The 23,475-nt window shown below is 52.1% G+C and overlaps 1 protein-coding gene across 4 annotated transcripts in view; it reads right to left on the bottom strand.

Moving 5' to 3' along the window:
• The window catches only part of GRID2IP (Grid2 interacting protein), an 80,330-nt gene that overhangs the window by 50,543 nt on the left and 6,312 nt on the right, over positions 1 to 23,475 (bottom strand). For 3 of the 4 annotated variants that reach the window (XM_029576244.1, XM_029576246.1, XM_029576243.1), the window contains exons 3-6: positions 14,661 to 14,912; positions 5,136 to 5,221; positions 3,053 to 3,122; positions 2,591 to 2,685 (exon numbers count right to left, since the gene is read on the bottom strand). In XM_029576244.1, coding sequence (XP_029432104.1) covers positions 2,591 to 2,685; positions 3,053 to 3,122; positions 5,136 to 5,221; positions 14,661 to 14,912 — 503 coding nt within the window. The remainder of the gene's footprint in view (positions 1 to 2,590; positions 2,686 to 3,052; positions 3,123 to 5,135; positions 5,222 to 14,660; positions 14,913 to 23,475) is intronic. The other variant, XM_029576245.1, reaches the window with a different exon arrangement.

Consider the following 23,475-nt stretch of genomic DNA (forward strand, 5'->3'; position numbering starts at 1 on the left):
ATTGGCAGAGCGAGAAGTGTGTCATGCGTCAGGTGGCTCAGCAGAGCGAGAAGTGTACCATGCTCCCAGTGACTCAGCAGAACAAGCAGTGTGCCATGCTCCCGGTGACTCAGCAGAGTGAGAGGTGTGCAGTGCCCCAGTGACTCAGCAGAACAAGCAGTGTGCCATGCTCCCGGTGACTCAGCAGAGTGAGAGGTGTGCAGTGCCCCAGTGACTCAGCAGAACAAGCAGTGTGCCATGCTCCTGGTGACTCAGCAGAGTGAGAGGTGTGCAGTGCTCCCAGTGACTCAGCAGAACAAGCAGTGTGCCATGCTCCTGGTGACTCAGCAGAGTGAGAGGTGTGCAGTGCTCCCAGTGACTCGGCAGAACAAGCAGTGTGCCATGTTCCTGGTGACTCAGCAGAGTGAGAGGTGTGCAGTGCCCCAGTGACTCAGCAGAACAAGCAGTGTGCCATGCTCCTGGTGACTCACAGAGTGAGAGGTGTGCAGTGCTCCCAGTGACTCAGCAGAACAAGCAGTGTGCCATGCTCCTGGTGACTCACAGAGTGAGAGGTGTGCAGTGCTCCCAGTGACTCAGCAGAACGAGAGGTGTGCCATGCTCCTGGTGACTCACAGAGTGAGAGGTGTGCAGTGCTCCCAGTGACTCAGCAGAACAAGCAGTGTGCCATGCTCCTGGTGACTCACAGAGTGAGAGGTGTGCAGTGCTCCCAGTGACTCAGCAGAACAAGCAGTGTGCCATGCTCCTGGTGACTCACAGAGTGAGAGGTGTGCAGTGCTCCCAGTGACTCAGCAGAACGAGAGGTGTGCCATGCTCCCGGTGACTCAGCAGAACAAGCAGTGTGCCATGCTCCCGGTGACTCAGCAGAGTGAGAGGTGTGCAGTGCCCCAGTGACTCAGCAGAACAAGCAGTGTGCCATGCTCCCGGTGACTCAGCAGAGTGAGAGGTGTGCAGTGCCCCAGTGACTCAGCAGAACAAGCAGTGTGCCATGCTCCTGGTGACTCAGCAGAGTGAGAGGTGTGCAGTGCTCCCAGTGACTCAGCAGAACAAGCAGTGTGCCATGCTCCTGGTGACTCAGCAGAGTGAGAGGTGTGCAGTGCTCCCAGTGACTCGGCAGAACAAGCAGTGTGCCATGTTCCTGGTGACTCAGCAGAGTGAGAGGTGTGCAGTGCCCCAGTGACTCAGCAGAACAAGCAGTGTGCCATGCTCCTGGTGACTCACAGAGTGAGAGGTGTGCAGTGCTCCCAGTGACTCAGCAGAACAAGCAGTGTGCCATGCTCCTGGTGACTCACAGAGTGAGAGGTGTGCAGTGCTCCCAGTGACTAGGCAGAACGAGAGGTGTGCCATGCTCCCGGTGACTCAGCAGAACAAGCAGTGTGCCATGTTCCTGGTGACTCAGCAGAGTGAGAGGTGTGCAGTGCCCCAGTGACTCAGCAGAACAAGCAGTGTGCCATGCTCCTGGTGACTCACAGAGTGAGAGGTGTGCAGTGCTCTCAGTGACTCAGCAGAACAAGCAGTGTGCCATGTTCCTGGTGACTCAGCAGAGTGAGAGGTGTGCAGTGCCCCAGTGACTCAGCAGAACAAGCAGTGTGCCATGCTCCTGGTGACTCACAGAGTGAGAGGTGTGCAGTGCTCCCAGTGACTCAGCAGAACGAGAGGTGTGCCATGCTCCCGGTGACTCACAGAGTGAGAGGTGTGCAGTGCTCCCAGTGACTCAGCAGAACGAGAGGTGTGCCATGCTCCCGGTGACTCACAGAGTGAGAGGTGTGCAGTGCCCCAGTGACTCAGCAGAACAAGCAGTGTGCCATGCTCCTGGTGACTCACAGAGTGAGAGGTGTGCAGTGCTCCCAGTGACTCAGCAGAACGAGAGGTGTGCCATGCTCCTGGTGACTCAGCAGAGTGAGAGGTGTGCAGTGCCCCCAGTGACTCCGCTGAACAAGCAGTGTGCCATGTTCCTGGTGACTCAGCAGAGTGAGAGGTGTGCAGTGCCCCCAGTGACTCCGCTGAACAAGCAGTGTGCCATGTTCCTGGTGACTCAGCAGAGTGAGAGGTGTGCAGTGCCCCCAGTGACTCCGCTGAACAAGCAGTGTGCCATGTTCCTGGTGACTCAGCAGAGTGAGAGGTGTGCAGTGCCCCCAGTGACTCCGCTGAACAAGCAGTGTGCCATGTTTCTGGTGACTCAGCAGAGTGAGAGGTGTGCAGTGCCCCAGTGACTCAGCAGAACAAGCAGTGTGCCATGCTCCTGGTGACTCAGCAGAGTGAGAGGTGTGCAGTGCCCCCAGTGACTCCGCTGAACAAGCAGTGTGCCATGCTCCTGGTGACTCACAGAGTGAGAGGTATGCAGTGCCCCCGTGACTTGGCAGAGTGAGGGTTGTGTCATGCTCCCGGTGACTGGGCGGAGTGAGAGATGTGCAGTGCCCCTGGTGACACAGCAGAGTGAGAGGTGTGCAATGCCCCCGTGACTCGGCAGAACGAGGGATGTGCCATGCTCCCGGTGACTTGGCAGAACGAGGGATGTGCCATGCTCCCGGTGACTGGGCAGAGTGAGGTTGTGCCATGCCCCCGGTGACTCCGGGAATGAGGTGTTTCTTACCAACACAGAGACTGGTGATCCCTTCTTCTACAATGAGGGTGGGCATGGCCCCACTGCCCTGTAGCATGGAGACAACTTTCTCATGGGAGCAGTTTCTATAGAGAAAAATAAAAAGAGAGACAGAAAAGATGGAATGAAGATGGGTACGATATCCTGAGCCTCCGACAGTGAATCAGGAAATCCTCACTGCCACGTCGCAGGCGACGTGGGATAACATGGGGAGGGAACCTGCAGACTTTCACCACATAGAAAAGAGGTGGTCTGAGGGGGAGGAGGTGAGGTGGGGGATAGATGGAAACGCCGTGGGTACATTTCACGTTTAAACATGTGCAGGCGTCAGTTCTGAAAGGGAAAAGCTCCCTCTGAAAACTGAAATGGCAAAGGTAGAGGGAAAGATCTGCCCCTGCAAATTCTGTGTCGACCTCTGAGCTGATAATAATAAGAACCCTCAGCGGCTCTCACCTCATGTCCAGGCCATTCAGGAACAGGATTCGGTCTCCGGATTTCAGACCTGCCAGCTCTGCCGGGCTCCCTGGGGTCGAAAATCATAGAAAGAGCTTGTAATGCCTCAGGGGTTTCTCTCGCACACCACGGCCACCTCTGGCACGCCCCAGACCAAGTGTGCAAATGATCCCACTTCTGAGTTAAACTAAGATACATCTCATGAATACAATCTGCGTCCAGTCCTCGTCATTCCCCTGGATCAGAACAGAGAGCCGGATCCTGACATAAGTACACACATGGTCCGATTCAAAGGTTCAGTCACATCTATCAAGCCCTCTGCCTCTACAACCCTGCTCCCCTTTGCTTCCTGGTTTCCTCCTTCTCCCCTCTCTACCCTAGCCTTGGATGAAAGCAGGTTCATCCTGTCAGAGGAAAAAAGATTCTCAGCCATCAAACTGCTGATGAGTCTGGGGATTTATCTCTTTACCAAGAGCAAGCAGTGCCCCTTCTAGGTGTTAGGCATGATCAGAGAGGAGGGAGTGGGAATCTGCCCCTGACTGGAGAGGAGGGAGTGGGAATCTGCCCCTGACTGGAGAGGAGGGAGTGGGAGTCTGTCCCTGACTGGAGAGGAGGGAGTGGGAGTCTGTCCCTGACTGGAGAGGAGGGAGTGAAGTGTGGCACATCTCAGTGGAGGTCCATCCCTGACTGGAGAGGAGGGAGTGGGAGTCTGCCCCTGACTGGAGAGGAGGGAGTGGGAATCTGCCCCTGACTGGAGAGGAGGGAGTGGGAGTCTGTCCCTGACTGGAGAGGAGGGAGTGGGAGTCTGCCCCTGACTAGAGAGGAGGGAGTGAAGTGTGGCACATCTCAGTGGAGGTCCATCCCTGACTGGAGAGGAGGGAGTGGGAATCTGCCCCTGACTGGAGAGGAGGGAGTGGGAGTCTGCCCCTGACTGGAGAGGAGGGAGTGGGAATCTGCCCCTGACTGGAGAGGAGGGAGTGGGAGTCTGCCCCTGACTGGAGAGGAGGGAGTGGGAGTCTGCCCCTGACTGGAGAGGAGGGAGTGAAGTGTGGCACATCTCAGTGGAGGTCCATCCCTGACTGGAGAGGAGGGAGTGGGAGTCTCCCCTGACTGGAGAGGAGGGAGTCGGGGTCTCCCCCTGACTGGAGAGGAGGGAGTGAAGTGTGGCACGTCTCAGTGGAGGTCCATCCCTGACTGGAGAGGAGGGAGTGGGAGTCTAACCCTGACTGGAGAGGAGGGCGTGAAGTGTGGCACGTCTCAGTGGAGGTCCATCCCTGACTGGAGAGGAGGGAGTGGGAGTCTCCCCTGACTGGAGAGGAGGGAGTCGGGGTCTCCCCCAGACTGGAGAGGAGGGAGTGAAGTGTGGCACATCTCAGTGGAGGTCCATCCCTGAGTGGAGAGGAGGGAGTGAAGTGTGGCACGTCTCAGTGGAGGTCCATCCCTGACTGGAGAGGAGGGAGTTGGGGTCTCCCCCTGAGTGGAGAGGAGGGAGTTGGGGTCTCCCCCTGAGTGGAGAGGAGGGAGTCGGGGTCTCCCCCTGACTGGAGAGGAGGGAGTGAAGTGTGGCACGTCTCAGTGGAGGTCCATCCCTGAGTGGAGTGGAGGGAGTGGGAGTCTCCCCTGACTGGAGAGGAGGGAGTGGGAGTCTCCCCCTGAGTGGAGAGGAGGGAGTGAAGTGTGGCACGTCTCAGTGGAGGTCCATCCCTGACTGGAGAGGAGGGAGTGGGAGTCTGCCCCTGACTGGAGAGGAGGGAGTGGGAATCTGCGCCTGACTGGAGAGGAGGGAGTGGGAGTCTGCCCCTGACTGGAGAGGAGGGAGTGAAGTGTGGCACGTCTCAGTGGAGGTCCATCCCTGACTGGAGAGGAGGGAGTGGGAGTCTCCCCCTGAGTGGAGAGGAGGGAGTGAAGTGTGGCACGTCTCAGTGGAGGTCCATCCCTGAGTGGAGAGGAGGGAGTCGGGGTCTCCCCCTGACTGGAGAGGAGGGAGTGAAGTGTGGCACGTCTCAGTGGAGGTCCATCCCTGCCCTCCTGAGTGAGTCTGCAGTGCCTCTAACGGGCCTTCCCTGGGGAAGTAACCACTCACCAGGGAGGACGGCCTCGATCCACACAGGCGCATGTCCTCGCAGCGTGAAGCCAAAATTCTTACATCCTTTGTAGAGTCGCACGGTTCTCGGGGGAAGAGAAAGAAGATGCATTAAAGATTGAGGAAGTCCGAGAGTCTGTCACTAAGACTTAGTACAGAGTGCCCTTTCCTGGCAGAGCCCCTGCTGCACCATGGGACAGCCCCCTTCACTCCAATCCTTGGCATAATCTGGTATATCCCCCGCTCCCTGGCCTCTTAGCACAGGCTCGCAGTGCTCACCCACCCCCTGGCACAGTCCCACCTCCCTGATAAATTGATGGCACCAGGCTGACCCCACTCAGGGATCAAACTGGGCATCTTCCGCATGGCGCTGCACAGCGCTACCTCTGAGCCATTGGAGCGTCCCAACCATATCTCTTTTTGGCAGCACCGAGTCTTGCCAACAGGCTGTGGGCAGTGTCACTCACCCCATTCTCCAGAAATTGCAATGTAGAATCACTAAGAGGGAGCAGCTTACAGGTGGGTCTGGAGGAGGAGGCGGACTCAGCTGCACACTGACTCACTGCAGCGAAACTCCCAGACAAATAATCACTAGTCACTGCAGCATCTGTCACGCAGCATGCTTATTAAGTTCACTAAATAGTTCATCAGCAACAGCACTTCAGGACCAAATTAGAGAGGATGGCACCGAATGAGCTTCATCCAGAAATCACATCTCTGACATTTCAGTAATGACTTGGAACAAGGAACCAGTTGTGAGGGTCTCAGTACAGGAATAGCAGAGATGTCTGCAGGGCAGGAGTGAGGGGCACTGGCAGAACTGTGCAAGAGGGTTTCAGTACTAGAATAGCAGGGTGCCTGCAGGGCAGGAGTGAGGGGCACTGGCAGAGCTGTGCATCAGGGTCTCAGTACTAGAATAGCAGGGTGCCTGCAGGGCAGGAGTGAGGGGCCCTGGCAGAGCTGTGTTGAGGGTCTCAGTACTAGAATAGCAGGGTGCCTGCAGGGCAGGAGTGAGGGGCCCTGGCAGAGCTGTGTTGGGGGTCTCAGTACTAGAATAGCAGGGTGCCTGCAGGGCAGGAGTGAGGGGCACTAGCAGAGCTGTGCATGAGGGTCTCAGTACTGGAATAGCAGGGTGCCTGCAGGGCAGGAGTGAGGGGCCCTGGCAGAGCTGTGTTGGGGGTCTCAGTACTAGAATAGCAGGGTGCCTGCAGGGCAGGAGTGAGGGGCACTGGCAGAGCTGTGCATGAGGGTCTCAGTACTAGAATAGCAGGGTGCCTGCAGGGCAGGAGTGAGGGCACTGGCAGAGCTGTGCATCAGGGTCTCAGTACTAGAATAGCAGGGTGCCTGCAGGGCAGGAGAGAGGGGCACTGGCAGAGCTTTGCATGAGGGTCTCAGTACTAGGATAGCAGGGTGCCTGCAGGGCAGGAGTGAGGGGCACTGGCAGAGCTGTGCATGAGGGTCTCAGTACTAGAATAGCAGGGTGCCTGCAGGGCAGGAGTGAGGGGCACTGGCAGAGCTGTGCATCAGGGTCTCAGTACTAGAATAGCAGGGTGCCTTCAGGGCAGGAGTGAGGGGCACTGGCAGAGCTTTGCATGAGGGTCTCAGTACTAGGATAGCAGGGTGCCTGCAGGGCAGGAGTGAGGGGCACTGGCAGAGCTGTGCATGAGGGTCTCAGTACTAGAATAGCAGGGTGCCTGCAGGGCAGGAGTGAGGGGCACTGGCAGAGCTGTGTTGGGGGTCTCAGTACTAGAATAGCAGGGTGCCTGCAGGGCAGGAGTGAGGGGCACTGGCAGAGCTTTGCATCAGGGTCTCAGTAGTAGAATAGCAGGGTGCCTGCAGGGCAGGAGTGAGGGGCACTGGCAGAGCTGTGTTGGGGGTCTCAGTACTAGAATAGCAGGGGGTGCTGCAGAGCAGGAGTGAGGGGCACTGGCAGAGCTGTGCATGAGGGTCTCAGTACTAGAATAGCAGGGTGCCTGCAGGGCAGGAGTGAGGGGCACTGGCAGAGCTGTATTGGGGGTCTCAGTACTAGAATAGCAGGGTTCCTGCAGGGCAGGAGTGAGGGGCACTGGCAGAGCTGTGCATGAGGGTCTCAGTACTGGAATAGCAGGGTGCCTGCAGGGCAGGAGTGAGGGCACTGGCAGAGCTGTGCATCAGGGTCTCAGTACTAGAATAGCAGGGTTCCTGCAGGGCAGGAGTGAGGGGCACTGGCAGAGCTGTGCATGAGGGTCTCAGTACTAGAATAGCAGGGTGCCTGCAGGGCAGGAGTGAGGGGCACTGGCAGAGCTGTGCATGAGGGTCTCAGTACTAGAATAGCAGGGTGCCTGCAGGGCAGGAGTGAGGGGCACTGGCAGAGCTGTGCATGAGGGTCTCAGTACTAGAATAGCAGGGTGCCTGCAGGGCAGGAGTGAGGGGCACTGGCAGAGCTGTGCATGAGGGTCTCAGTACTAGAATAGCAGGGTGCCTGCAGGGCAGGTTGCATTTCACTCGCGCAGTGCACCCAATGCTGGTGTGGCCGGTCTGTTCACATATCCCACACTTCACATATTTGCAGGCTGAGCTGAAATGCCCTGTAGAGCCACACTGAAAACATTTTTTATCTGCAGAGTAAAAACAGGAGCCGCTCTCTCTTCCAATCATGAAGCTGTTAGGCAGGTGCAATCTGCAGCCATCGGCCAGCGGAAGACGCAGTCCAGCACAGGCCATGGCGCTACCTCTGCAGCCTGGTGCGCGTCTCACAGGCCTCAGTGCCCTCAGTTTTAAGGCCACATTCACCGTTCTCACCTTGCCCTGTGGAAGGATCATTGCAGTGAAATCCTTCACCTTTTCATACAGGTTCCCAGCTCTGAATGCCACCTCGTACTGAGAGCTTCCTGAGCTATGGATTAAAGCCTTCTCATGCGGGGAAACCTTTAAGCTTTTCTTTAATAAAACTTTCCGACGTATTCTCTGTCCGCGAGGCCACCAGCGAGTCGCACCACAGCGCTTCCTCTATTCTGCGCTTTCCAGGCTGATTCTGTTGCTTAAGCAGGTCAGAAAATAAAGGTTTTCTTGCAGTGAGCTGTCCTGGGTTTTGTCCTTCTGCATATTTTCTCTGCTTCCCAGCACAGCTTCTTGGCTTTGGCTTGCAGCTTTGACTCTTTCAAGTGTTTTCCCCAGCTCAGATTCTAGTCTTTGGCTTTCTCCTTTCACCAGCAGCACTGAGCTTCCATTCCCAGGAGCTGCGGGGCAGGAACGAGGTGCCTCGGCAGTGCTGTATGCAGGATGAGTGTAGCTCCTCTATCATTCACTGAGCTTCCGTTCCCAGGAGCTGCGGGGCAGGAATGAGGTGCCTGGGCAGTGCTGTCTGCAGGAACGAGGTGCCTGGGCAGTGCTGTATGCAGGATGAGTGTAGCTCCTCTGTCATTCACTGAGCTTCCATTCCCAGGAGCTGCGGGGCAGGAACGAGGTGCCTCGGCAGTGCTGTATGCAGGATGAGTGTAGCTCCTCTATCATTCACTGAGCTTCCGTTCCCAGGAGCTGCGGGGCAGGAATGAGGTGCCTGGGCAGTGCTGTCTGCAGGAACGAGGTGCCTCAGCAGTGCTGTATGCAGGATGAGTGTAGCTCCTCTGTCATTCACTGAGCTTCCATTCCCAGGTGCTGCGGGGCAGGAACGAGGTGCCTCGGCAGTGCTGTCTGCAGGATGAGTGTAGCTCCTCTGTCATTCACTGAGCTTCCATTCCCAGGAGCTGCGGGGCAGGAACGAGGTGCCTCGGCAGTGCTGTCTGCAGGAACGAGGTGCCTCGGCAGTGCTGTGTGCAGGATGAGTGTAGCTCCTCTGTCATTCACTGAGCTTCCATTCCCAGGAGCTGCGGGGCAGGAACGAGGTGCCTCGGCAGTGCTGTCTGCAGGATGAGTGTAGCTCCTCTATCATTCACTGAGCTTCCATTCCCAGGAGCTGCGGGGCAGGAACGAGGTGCCTCGGCAGTGCTGTCTGCAGGAACGAGGTGCCTTGGCAGTGCTGTATGCAGGATGAGTGTAGCTCCTCTATCATTCACTGAGCTTCCATTCCCAGGTGCTGCGGGGCAGGAACGAGGTGCCTTGGCAGTGCTGTCTGCAGGAACGAGGTGCCTCGGCAGTGCTGTATGCAGGATGAGTGTAGCTCCTCTATCATTCACTGAGCTTCCGTTCCCAGGAGCTGCGGGGCAGGAACGAGGTGCCTCGGCAGTGCTGTCTGCAGGAACGAGGTGCCTCGGCAGTGCTGTCTGCAGGATGAGTGTAGCTCCTCTATCATTCACTGAGCTTCCATTCCCAGGAGCTGCGGGGCAGGAACGAGGTGCCTCGGCAGTGCTGTGTGCAGGATGAGTGTAGCTCCTCTGTCATTCACTGAGCTTCCATTCCCAGGTACTGCGGGGCAGGAACGAGGTGCCTCGGCAGTGCTGTCTGCAGGAACGAGGTGCCTTGGCAGTGCTGTATGCAGGATGAGTGTAGCTCCTCTGTCATTCACTGAGCTTCCATTCCCAGGAGCTGCGGGGCAGGAACGAGGTGCCTCGGCAGTGCTGCGGGGCAGGAACGAGGTGCCTCGGCAGTGCTGTATGCAGGATGAGTGTAGCTCCTCTATCATTCACTGAGCTTCCATTCCCAGGAGCTGCGGGGCAGGAACGAGGTGCCTCGGCAGTGCTGTCTGCAGGAACGAGGTGCCTTGGCAGTGCTGTATGCAGGATGAGTGTAGCTCCTCTGTCATTCACTGAGCTTCCATTCCCAGGTACTGCGGGGCAGGAACGAGGTGCCTCGGCAGTGCTGTCTGCAGGAACGAGGTGCCTCGGCAGTGCTGTATGCAGGATGATTATAGCTCCTCTATCATTCACTGAGCTGCAGTCCTGGCCCTGAATCTGGCCATCAGGTGTCACCCTTAAGCAATGACCATGAGACCCTTCCCAGTGCCCCAGGGGCAGTGAATGCTACCGCTGAGGCATCTCCAGCCCCAATGAACCTAGGATGTGGAACATCCAACTCAGGGATTGAAGCAGGGACCTTCCACATGGCAGTGCGCAGCCCTCAGCCACTGGGCCAGTCCACTTTTAACTGACTTTATTTTGGTAGGTTAACATGCACCTGAGGACTGTCTTATGGTTCAATAATTCTGTCACCAGCCTCTGTATCACTTTTACAGTCTCCCTGCTTATTTTCTCATTGTTTTTTCATACAAAAAAAATGCTTCTCATCTGATAAAGTGCTGCGTCCTGATTACACAGGCAGTGATTGTCTCTGTTCTACCTCGGGAATCTGCTCACTAGAACTTGAATCTTCACTGTGAGAATTCGGCATTCTACCTCCCCCTCTTATCTCACACCCACTTAATCACAACTGTGCAGAAGGAGGCAAAATGACTCCTCCAAAGTTACAGAGAATCAGTGGCAGAGACAGGAGCAGAACTGAAAAACAGGCAGGGAAAGAGATTTTCCCAAATTTATGCCCAGTAACTAAGAAACAGAGATGGGAATAGGCATAGGGAGATAAAGAAATCTACCCTTGGTCACACACACGGGCCGATGCAATAGGCAAATGAGGTGCAGCAGTAAAAAGGACGCACTAGGGATACATTGTGCGTCCCTGGCATGTTCAAGGCATTGGGCCCCCAGGAGATGAGGCTGTGTGTGGGTTAGGAGAATGGATGCTCAATTAATGAGTTTCTGTTTTCCTAACCCTCGCATAGCCACTCGTAAACTGAGCATCCTTTTCCCTAACCTGACCGCCGGCAAGATCTTTTCTTTTCATGCTGCTTCCAGAGCAAAGTAGTAATTTTTGCTTTTTTTTTTTTAGCCCCTGACAATGTCAAGACAACGCCAGCTCCGGGGCTGACGTTAATTCTTACGTGTAAAAACTCGCATGTTGGGAGCAATAGCGAATATTTTCATCTACATGGCATTTACATGTCATGAGTGCTATTACCTACGAACATATTTGAATGCACTAATCCCCTTTTTGCATCAGGTGTTAGCCTAGCACGTCCAAAACAAGCATCCAATCACAGGCTAACCTGTGCACTAGCCTGAGTGCATGCTATTGCATCAGCCCCACAGAAAGTAAGTGGCAGAGATGGGATTAGAACTCATACAAAAGTCAGTAAATCAGAGGTAGAGCTGGAATTAGACTTTAGACACAGGGAGGTAAAGAGATCTGTCTGAGGTCATAAACAGTAAGTCAGGGCAGAGCGTGGACTAGAACTCAGACATAGAGAGATAAAGAGACTTGTCCAAAGACACACACAATAAGTTGGAGGCAGAGCCAGGATTAGAACTCACATGCAGGGTGGTAAAAAGATCTGCCCAAAGTCACACACAGTAAGTCGGGGCAGAGCCAGGATTAGAACTCACATGCAGGGTGGTAAAATGATCTTTCTAAAGTCACACACAGTAGGTGGGGGGCAAAGCCAGGATTAGAACTCACATGCAGGGTGGTAAAATGATCTTCCTAATGTCACACACAGTAAGTCAGGGGCAGAGCCAGGATTAGAACTCACACACAGGGTGGTAAAATGATCTTCCTAAAGTCACACACAGTAAGTCAGGGGCAGAGCCAGGATTAGAACTCACACACAGGATGGTAAAATGATTTTCCTAAAGTCACGCACAGTAAGTGGGGGCAGAGCCAGGATTAGAACTCACACGCAGGGTGGTAAAATGATCTGCCTAATGTCACACACAGTAATCGGGGCAGAGCCAGGATTAGAACTCACACACAGGATGGTAAAATGATCTTCCTAAAGTCACGCACAGTAAGTGGGGGCAGAGCCAGGATTAGAACTCACATGCAGGGTGGTAAAATGATCTTCCTAAAGTCACGCACAGTAAGTGGGGGCAGAGCCAGGATTAGAACTCACACGCAGGGTGGTAAAATGATCTTCCTAATGTCACGCACAGTAATCGGGGCAGAGCCAGGATTAGAACTCACATGCAGGGTGGTAAAATGATCTTCCTAAAGTCACGCACAGTAAGTGGGGGCAGAGCCAGGATTAGAACTCACATGCAGGGTGGTAAAATGATCTTCCTAATGTCACACACAGTAATCGGGGCAGAGCCAGGATTAGAACTCACATGCAGGGTGGTAAAATGATCTTCCTAATGTCACACACAGTAAGTCGGGGGCAGAGCCAGGATTAGAACTCACACACAGGATGGTAAAATGATCTTCCTAAAGTCACACACAGTAAGTGGGGGCAGAGCCAGGATTAGAACTCACACGCAGGGTGGTAAAATGATCTTCCTAAAGTCACGCACAGTAAGTGGGGGCAGAGCCAGGATTAGAACTCACACGCAGGGTGGTAAAATGATCTTCCTAAAGTCACGCACAGTAAGTGGGGGCAGAGCCAGGATTAGAACTCACACGCAGGGTGGTAAAATGATCTTCCTAAAGTCACGCACAGTAATCGGGGCAGAGCCAGGATTAGAACTCACACGCAGGGTGGTAAAATGATCTTCCTAATGTCACACACAGTAAGTGGGGGCAGAGCCAGGATTAGAACTCACATGCAGGGTGGTAAAATGATCTTCCTAAAGTCACACACAGTAATCGGGGCAGAGCCAGGATTAGAACTCACACACAGGATGGTAAAATGATCTTCCTAAAGTCACACACAGTAAGTGGGGGCAGAGCCAGGATTAGAACTCACATGCAGGGTGGTAAAATGATCTTCCTAAAGTCACACACAGTAATCGGGGCAGAGCCAGGATTAGAACTCACATGCAGGGTGGTAAAATGATCTTCCTAAAGTCACACACAGTAAGTGGGGGCAGAGCCAGGATTAGAACTCACATGCAGGGTGGTAAAATGATCTTCCTAAAGTCACACACAGTAATCGGGGCAGAGCCAGGATTAGAACTCACATGCAGGGTGGTAAAATGATCTTCCTAATGTCACACACAGTAATCGGGGCAGAGCCAGGATTAGAACTCACATGCAGGGTGGTAAAATGATCTTCCTAAAGTCACACACAGTAAGTGGGGGCAGAGCCAGGATTAGAACTCACATGCAGGGTGGTAAAATGATCTTCCTAAAGTCACACACAGTAATCGGGGCAGAGCCAGGATTAGAACTCACATGCAGGGTGGTAAAATGATCTTCCTAAAGTCACACACAGTAAGTGGGGGCAGAGCCAGGATTAGAACTCACATGCAGGGTGGTAAAATGATCTGGCTAAAGTCACACACAGTAATCGGGGCAGAGCCAGGATTAGAACTCACATGCAGGGTGGTAAAATGATCTTCCTAAAGTCACACACAGTAAGTGGGGGCAGAGCCAGGATTAGAACTCACACACAGGGTGGTAAAATGATCTTCCTAAAGTCACACACAGTAATCGGGGCAGAGCCAGGATTAGAACTCACATGCAGGGTGGTAAAATGATCTTCCTAAAGTCACACACAGTAATCGGGGCAGAGCCAGGATTAGAACTCACACGCAGGGTGGTAAAATGATCTTCCTAAAGTCACACACAGTAAGTGGGGGCAGAGCCAGGATTAGAACTCACACGCAGGGTGGTAAAATGATCTTCCTAAAGTCACACACAGTAAGTGGGGGCAGAGCCAGGATTAGAACTCACACGCAGGGTGGTAAAATGATCTTCCTAAAGTCATGCACAGTAAGTGGGGGCAGAGCCAGGATTAGAACTCACATGCAGGGTGGTAAAATGATCTTCCTAAAGTCACACACAGTAATCGGGGCAGAGCCAGGATTAGAACTCACATGCAGGATGGTAAAAAGATCTTCCTAAAGTCACACACAGTAAGTGGGGGCAGAGCCAGGATTAGAACTCACATGCAGGGTGGTAAAATGATCTTCCTAAAGTCACACACAGTAAGTGGGGGCAGAGCCAGGATTAGAACTCACATGCTGGGTGGTAAAATGATCTTCCTAAAGTCACACACAGTAATCGGGGCAGAGCCAGGATTAGAACTCACATGCAGGGTGGTAAAATGATCTTCCTAATGTCACCCACAGTAAGTGGGGGGCAGAGCCAGGATTAGAACTCACATGCAAGGTGGTAAAATGATCTTCCTAAAGTCACACACAGTAAGTGGGGCAGAGCCAGGATTAGAACTCACATGCAGGGTGGTAAAATGATCTTCCTAAAGTCACATACAGTAAGTGGGGGGCAGAGCCAGGATTAGAACTCACACGCAGGGTGGTAAAATGATCTTCCTAATGTCACCCACAGTAATCGGGGCAGAGCCAGGATTAGAACTCACACGCAGGGTGGTAAAATGATCTTCCTAAAGTCACACACAGTAAGTCGGGGGCAGAGCCAGGATTAGAACTCACATGCAGGGTGGTAAAATGATCTTCCTAATGTCACCCACAGTAAGTGGGGGCAGAGCTAAGTTGAAATTGTTGGATCTGCAAATCAAACCTAGGGTTAGGGGTGGGTGCAGGGCACCTGTTAAGCTGTGCAAGGCAGGGGAGGCAGAATGGCTGCCAGATGCAAGCTGTTGGCACGGAAGCACTAAGCACAGCTGGCCAGAGGCGGGGCAGGGGACAGGTATGGACTTACCTGCGAGCTCTGCCCGAAGCACTGCTGCTCGTTAGCAGGGAGCAGGTCTTCCTCAGCCCCTTGCCCGCCTCCTCGGGGCACTGGGGCACTGAGCTGGCTCTGCTGGCCAGCAGCAGCCGCTCATGGTGGTCCTCGCTGCGGCTTCTGCGCAGCTGCTTGCTGGGCTGACTCCTCGTCCTGCAGACCTTACTGACCAGGCTCTGGGACAGGACCTCATCAAAGCGCTGCCGGTGCTTCTTGGGGATGAAGATCCTGGCAAACATGATGGGAGCTCCAGTGAGAGAAGCCCTCCCCTCAACACTGAGCCACAACCCCGACCACTACCCACAATGCCCCACTCACTGATTACTGAGCCACAAACCAGAACCCCCACTGAGCCACAATCTCTGAGCCCCAGCGACCACTGAGCATCCAGGGACCCATTCAGCAGCACAGAATCAAAGTGATAAATAGAGAAGATTCCTTTCAGGAAGAAAAACTGTATAAAAGGAGCACCAGCTGGGGATCTTCTGTGAAGCAGTGCATCCTGCACCTCTCCCCCACTGCAAGCCTGGGGGGATAATATCCGCCCCCACCGCAAACACTTCCCGCAGCTGTGAACGAAGCACCCAGCCCCCGCTGCTGAGGCATGAGCTGGGTGCATTGGGGCTCCTTCTGTCACAGGCACTGTCAGCACTCCCACACTCCCACCTCCACAGACAGACTCAGAGACAGAAGGCTGACTCCTACCAGCTCCTGAAAACAGAAAGGGAATTGGACTCCACCTTCCAATTACAGAAACAGGGTCTTGCTAACTAATATCAGGGCAAGCACAATTCTAGGCTCCGTGACAGAAGCGAGGGTTAAAACTGCCCTGAAATTCAGGCTCATACTGAAACATGTTTACTCCCGATGCAGTAAGCTAATGCACTGGGAGTTTGAAAAAGCGCGCTGACTGTGAAATGTGCGCAGAAGACACGTTTAGCCGGCATAAAAATATGATCTATGCACATAAACTCTGTTTCCTGTACATAAATCCTGAGTACAGGTCACGGCACCAAAACTGCAGCATCTGCCCACAGACCAACATTAACCCTGGCAACTTTACTCCGCCTCAGACTAGGAGTTAAGCTTCCAGCATTAACAAACGAGGAGGTAAGCCAGTGCATCTGTCTGCATTCGGGTGAAATGGCTAATGCCTTCCAATCCTTACCATTAAATTTACATCAAGGATACAAACCAAAACCCACATTACTGTGCGCACATTTTTTCTATGCAAAACTCCTCACTGCTTCGGCAGTAAAGTTTGTGCACAAGAAATGTGCATACAACTGGAAGTTAAATTGTGCACTCTCCCCAGCAGGTGAACCCGTGCATCCCCCTGGCACCTATCACCCTCTTAGGGAAATGTGACTTTCTCAGATTTCATCTGAACCTTCCTCATGTTCTTGAATTTCCACCTTCCTGTAACATAGGGAAGCCTGTCAGATATTTCTCTTATATCCCCTTCCCTTTTCTTCCTCTTGTGAGCACATTTTGAGTTCTTAAGCCTTCTCTTTAGCGCTTTAATCCCCTGGCTGTCCTTAGGAAGGCTCAGGCTCCAGATCTGAACACAGAGCTCAAGGCTACAGAGGTGATATCACTTCTCTTGCCCCAGTGATGAGTCATCTACTTATGCACCAAAATGTAGAGTTAACCTTATTGCATTGAGCAATCCAGCTAATGTATTTCCAGCGGAAATTTTAAAACCTGCTTGTCAAGCCCCCTAGTCAATCTGACAACTGAACTTTCCTCCATCTGTGGCTGCAGCAGCAGAAACTCCTTCCAGCAGATAATCTACAGTCTCAAGAAATTAGCCAGAAATAACAGAATACTAAAACTATGTTTCCACCCCTCAGATCCAGCCACACAGTTCTGGCTCAATGCTAGTCTCAGAAGTTGGGATTTAGTGAGCAAATACCGGGGGGTATGTTTGGTATTGCCTGAGAAATGGATGCATGGACTCCAGCTCATTGAACGCGTTTCTTATTAGCTCTTTCAAAGCTTGACCACATCGCTGCCGCCGGCATGCTTTGCATGGGTTGCCGGTAACATTTTACTTTCTGTATCCCGAGCGCATACCTAATAGGGCCCTCAACATGCATTTGCATGTTGAGGGCCCTATTAGGTGCCGCGGGTTGGACGCGCGTTTCCCGCCCCTTACTGAATAAGGGGTAAGGGAAAACGCGCATCCAGGGGCAGGTTAACAGTGCACTCCGTCGGAGCGCACTGTACTGTATTGGCCTATATGTTATTACCACACTCCCCTGTGACTGCTCCCACAGCACACCCACTGTCACCGCTTCACATTTACTGTTCCCAAATCAATCTGTCACTGCTGCACATTCACTGCTCCTGCAACACACTCAATATCAATGGTCCTTCACCACACTTCTGTCAGTGCTGCACACTTGCCTTCACTGCTTCCACAGCACAGTCACTGTCACTGCTACACTCACTGCTCCCAAATCACACTCACTATCAGTGCTTCCACAGCACACTCACTGTCACTGCTACACTCACTGCTCCCAAATCACACTCACTATCAGTGCTTCCACAGCACACTCGCTGTCACTGCTACACTCACTGCTCCCAAATCACACTCACTATCAGTGCTTCCACAGCACACTCCCTGTCACTGCTCCCAAATCACACTCACTATTAGTGCTTCCACAGCACACTCGCTGTCACTGCTACACTCACTGCTCCCAAATCAGACTCACTATCAGTGCTTCCACAGAACACTCGCTGTCACTGCTCCCAAATCACACTCATTATCAGTGCTTCCACAGCACACTCCCTGTCACTGCTCCCAAATCACACTCACTATCAGTGCTTCCACAGAACACTCGCTGTCACTGCTACACTCACTGCTCCCAAATCACACTCACTATCAGTGCTTCCACAGAACACTCGCTGTCACTGCTCCCAAATCACACTCACTATCAGTGCTTCCACAGAACACTCGCTGTCACTGCTACACTCACTGCTCCCAAATCACACTCACTATCAGTGCTTCCACAGCACACTCCCTGTCACTGCTCCCAAATCACACTCACTATCAGTGCTTCCACAGCACACTCCCTGTCACTGCTCCCAAATCACACTCACTATCAGTGCTTCCACAGCACACTCCCTGTCACTGCTCCCAAATCACACTCACTATCAGTGCTTCCACAGCACACTCACTATCAGTGCTCCCAAATCACACTCACTATCAGTGCTTCCACAGCACGCTCGCTGTCACTGCTCCCAAATCACACTCACTATCAGTGCTTCCACAGCACACTCCCTGTCACTGCTCCCAAATCACACTCACTATCAGTGCTTCCACAGCACACTCCCTGTCACTGCTCCTGGGGCACACTCGCTGTAGCTCATTTTCAGTTTCCACTGCACACATAATAGTGCACACATAATAGTGCTCCCACTGCACACTACAGCACTGCTACTGTGCAGGAATCTCCTAAAAATGAAACTGTGCACTTCTTGACAACATCAGACAGTACAGCTGCAGGAAATATTTAGTTAAAATGAGCAATGTTACTATTCCTGTGTAAAGAATACAGCTAGAAATCCAAACTCCTACACAGCCCTTGTGAACCTGGTGCCGTAAAGTGGTGCCACCATCTTCAGTACAAATAACTGAGGTGCACAGCATAGGAAATGCAGACCTCCCAGCACCTGTCCTGTGTCCCAGCCCAGTACAGAGCTCCCAGCAGCCTGTCCTGTGTCCCAGTACAGACCTCCCAGCAGCCTGTCCTGTGTCCCAGTACAGAGCTCCCAGCAGCCTGTCCTGTGTCCCAGCCCAGTACAGAGCTCCCAGCACCCTGTCCTGTGTCCCAGTACAGACCTCCCAGCAGCCTGTCCTGTGTCCCAGTACAGAGCTCCCAGCAGCCTGTCCTGTGTCCCAGTACAGAGCTCCCAGCAGCCTGTCCTGTGTCCCAGTACAGAGCTCCCAGCAGCCTGTCCTGTGTCCCAGTACAGAGCTCCCAGCACCCTGTCCTGTGTCCCAGTACAGACCTCCCAGCAGCCTGTCCTATGTCCCAGTACAGAGCTCCCAGCAGCCTGTCCTGTGTCCCAGTACAGACCTTCCAGCAGCCTGTCCTGTGTCCCAGTACAGAGCTCCCAGCAGCCTGTCCTGTGTCCCAGTACAGAGCTCCCAGCAGCCTGTCCTGTGTCCCAGTACAGAGCTCCCAGCACCCTGTCCTGTGTCCCAGTACAGACCTCCCAGCAGCCTGTCCTGTGTCCCAGTACAATGCAGACCTCCCAGCAGCCTGTCCTGTGTCCCAGTACAGACCTCCCAGCAGCCTGTCCTGTGTCCCAGTACAGAGCTCCCAGCAGCCTGTCCTGTGTCCCAGTACAGAGCTCCCAGCAGCCTGTCCTGTGTCCCAGTACAATGCAGACCTCCCAGCAGCCTGTCCTATGTCCCAGTACAGAGCTCCCAGCAGCCTGTCCTGTGTCCCAGTACAATGCAGACCTCCCAGCAGCCTGTCCTGTGTCCCAGTACAGAGCTCCCAGCAGCCTGTCCTGTGTCCCAGTACAGAGCTCCCAGCAGCCTGTCCTGTGTCCCAGTACAGAGCTCCCAGCAGCCTGTCCTGTGTCCCAGTACAGAGCTCCCAGCAGCCTGTCCTGTGTCCCAGTACAGACCTCCCAGCAGCCTGTCCTGTGTCCCAGTACAGACCTCCCAGCAGCCTGTCCTGTGTCCCAGTACAGAGCTCCCAGCAGCCTGTCCTGTGTCCCAGTACAGAGCTCCCAGCAGCCTGTCCTGTGTCCCAGTACAGAGCCTCCCAGCAGCCTGTCCTATGTCCCAGTACAGAGCTCCCAGCAGCCTGTCCTGTGTCCCAGTACAGAGCTCCCAGCAGCCTGTCCTGTGTCCCAATCCAATGCAAAACCCCTCAGAGGAGTGCAGAGCCCTCTCCACACACCTTCTTGCCCTGTATCACAGTATCCCAGCACCTGCCCTTTGCCCTTCCTGTGTCCCACCTCTCGTGGTCCTCTCTCCTTTGTCCCACAGGGAGCCCGAAGAGGAGAAGAACAAAAGTCACGGATTACACAGAAATTCACAGGAAAGAGCCAACTGCAAAAAGTCAAACATTTCCTAAATCATTTAATACTGGCGCTGCACTAAGGGCATGGCCATGCAGTCAGGGGTCTCTTTAACATCCCGTAAGGACTAAACCCTGGGCTAGGACACGCCAAGCTGCGTAAGGGTAACCCAAACTCAGCAACTCAAGCAAAACCAAATCCCTAGCTCCGGAACAGGGAATCAAAGAGCGTTTCCTCTCCTCACAAAGCTGTGCTGGCTCCCTCCGAGAGAGGGCCTGGCCCGAGGTCACTTACCCAAAGCAGCTCATGCTTCTGCCTGCCCAGCCCCAGGCAGACGGCTGTGTGCAGGGATCAAAGAGCTGAAAAAATGAGGGGACGACTCATCCATGGAGATTAGTCCTGACTTAAATTCAGGACTGTGACAGCAATGCAAAAAAAAAAAAAAAAAAGATACAAACACTGGAAAAGTCTGAATCCTGCAGAATGGGGGTGGGAGAATCTGGAATAATCAGCACCAATCTAGGGCAAAGAGCTCTCTATAAGAGGAAAGGAAGCTAGTACCGTCTCTCTGCCTTCCTGAACCTCTGTATAGCGTCAGTGCTATACTGAAATCAAGCAGAGCTCAAAATCTCCAGTCCCCTAGGTCTGTGAGCACAGAGCAGCCTGGGGACTGTGGATACTCCTAGGTCTGTACACAGGTCTGTACACAGGTCTGTACACAGGACAGGCTGAGGTTCTGTCCTTAATATAAATACGTCTGGTTTGGGGACAAACTTAATGACCCCCATAATATTCTGTTACTAATCTTCGGACCTTTTCAAAGTAAAACAGCAAACGAGCAGCAGATGAGGAGGAACTGGCCCATCCACTCTGCTCACTCGCCGCCTTCTCTGGTTATTACTCTGTCAGATGAGCGGATAAATTCCATTTCACTTTCTGTGAAGAAAACGTTCTCAGTCCTGCTGGTGTGAGGAGAAAGGAAGAAAATGCTCTGACATCTGGGTCAGCTGTCCAGTGCAGAAACCTGGAACCTGCACCCCGACCCTGAGCGAACTCCTTCCTCACTATGGACAGGCAGGGTGAATTTATGATGAGTTTTGAAACATTATCTCCTCTACCTACAAAATTCATCAAAGAAGAAATCCAGAAGAGAAACAGAACCTCCATTTTACAAGTTCACAGAGGGCCCAACACTTCTCTATGAATCTGAAATCTGAGATCTGCATCCTAAAGATGTCAGCAGAATTCAGGTTAAATGATGTAATTAAGAAAGAAAAGAGATAACTATCTGTTCAGCCATTGAGAAAATAAAAAATCCTAAAGAACAATGGAGACAATGAGTGAGCTGGGGAGCCGGAGAGTCACCCGGATAACTTTACTCATGGATCCTAACCAGTTACTCTTTCCACTGAATATACCCAGATAAAGTCAAAGTCACCTGGATAACTTTACTCAGATACTCACAGATCCTAACCAGTTACTCATTCCACTGAAAATACCCAGATAAAGTCAAAGTCACCTGGATAACTTTACTCAGATCCTAACCAGTTACTCATTCCACTGAATATATCCAGATAAAGTCAAGGTCACCCGGATAACTTTACTCAGATACTCACAGATCCTAACCAGTTACTCATTCCACTGAAAATACCCAGATAAAGTCAGGGTCACCCGGATAACTTTACTCAGATACTCACAGATCCTAACCAGTTACTCATTCCACTGAATATATCCAGATAAAGTCAGGGTCACCCGGTTAACTTTACTCAGATACTCACGGATCCTAACCAGTTACTCTTTCCACTGAATATACCCAGATAAAGTCAAAGTCACCCGGATAACTTTACTCAGATACTCACGGATCCTAACCAGTTACTCTTTCCACTGAATATACCCAGATAAAGTCAGGGTCACCCGGATAACTTTACTCAGATACTCACGGATCCTAACCAGTTACTCTTTCCACTGAATATACCCAGATAAAGTCAAAGTCACCCGGATAACTTTACTCAGATACTCACGGATCCTAACCAGTTACTCTTTCCACTGAATATACCCAGATAAAGTCAAAGTCACCCGGATAACTTTACTCAGATACTCACAGATCCTAACCAGTTACTCATTCCAATGAATATACCCAGATAAAATCAAAGTCACCCGGATAACTTTACTCAAATACTCTCGGATCCTAACCAGTTACTTGTTCTACTGAATATACCCAGATAAAGTCAAAGTCACCCGGATAACTTTACTCAGATACTCACGGATCCTAACCAGTTACTCGTTCCACTGAATATACCCAGATAAAGTCAAAGTCACCTGGATAACTTTACTCAGATACTCACGATCCTAACCAGTTACTCGTTCCACTGAATATACCCAGATAAAGTCAAAGTCACCTGGATAACTTTACTCAGATACTCACAGATCCTAACCAGTTACTCGTTCCACTGAATATACCCAGATAAAGTCAAAGTCACCCGGATAACTTTACTCAGATACTCACGGATCCTAACCAGTTACTCGTTCCACTGAATATACCCAGATAAAGTCAAAGTCACCTGGATAACTTTACTCAGATACTCACAGATCCTAACCAGTTACTCGTTCCACTGAATATACCCAGATAAAGTCAAAGTCACCCGGATAACTTTACTCAGATACTCACAGATCCTAACCAGTTACTCGTTCCACTGAATATACCCAGATAAAGTCAGGGTCACCCGGATAACTTTACTCAGATACTCACAGATCCTAACCAGTTACTCGTTCCACTGAATATACCCAGATAAAGTCAGGGTCACCTGGATAAATTTAGGATAATCCTCTGGCATGACTAGATTTACTGAAAGAAGTTTATCTGGATTGTGCAGAATATGCAGCAGGAGTTAGGCCTTGTCCCCACAAGGTGCCCAAGCTGCTACGTTTCTTGTGGGTAATGATTTACCCAGAATGTGGGATAGGAGGGAAGGCAAAAGGTAGAGGATTTTTTGAACCAAAGATTTGTCCAGGTAACTCCTGATGTTAACCAAACATTTTGAAAAGGGACCTCATTATGTAGAAAGAAAGGAGCATGGAAGGTTCCTGAAAAACGCTCATTAATATTGACCAATGGGAAAAAAAAGATCCAGGCAGACCTAGGAAAAGATGGAGCGATGATGATCTGCACTGAAGATGGAGCTGGCACTGTGCCTAACCCGGGGCAAATGGTGATGATGACTTTTGGTGTCCAGGCTATTGCAGTGTCCTTCACAGACTGCTCCTTTTGCACCAGAATTACAGTCTGATTTCCCACTATATGTCCTCAATAGACAAGTCTCTTGCTACATTACCAGATGAATAGGCAGTTTGCCAAAACCAATCAGTACGTCCTGAATCCAGAAGACTCCTTATATTTCCCTGCAGAAAGGATTTCTATATGCTGGGTAATTTGTTGGCAAGTGGTGGATCTAGACACCCTTTAAACTAAGCTGGTTGCTATGGTGACTTCTGTGTGTGCATGCGTGTGTCTATCTGTCCCCTTGGATAACAGTGCCAGATGGACACGGCTCTCTGAGAGCAGTAACCCCTTCAGCTGACCTGCAACTGCTCACAAGCTACAAGTTTGTGTGAATTTAGCCCTTTCATAGGTCTGACATAATGTGTCAATAAAAGCATATTTATTTTTCTAAAGAAGAGAAGGAGAAAGTAAAGATTAGTGAAAGAAATTGGCCAGAAAAAATCTGCCATCAGGTTCTCTCTCTCTTTC

The sequence above is a fragment of the Rhinatrema bivittatum genome, chromosome 14 (genome assembly GCF_901001135.1).
Source record: "Rhinatrema bivittatum chromosome 14, aRhiBiv1.1, whole genome shotgun sequence".
Lineage (NCBI taxonomy): Eukaryota > Metazoa > Chordata > Amphibia > Gymnophiona > Rhinatrematidae > Rhinatrema > Rhinatrema bivittatum.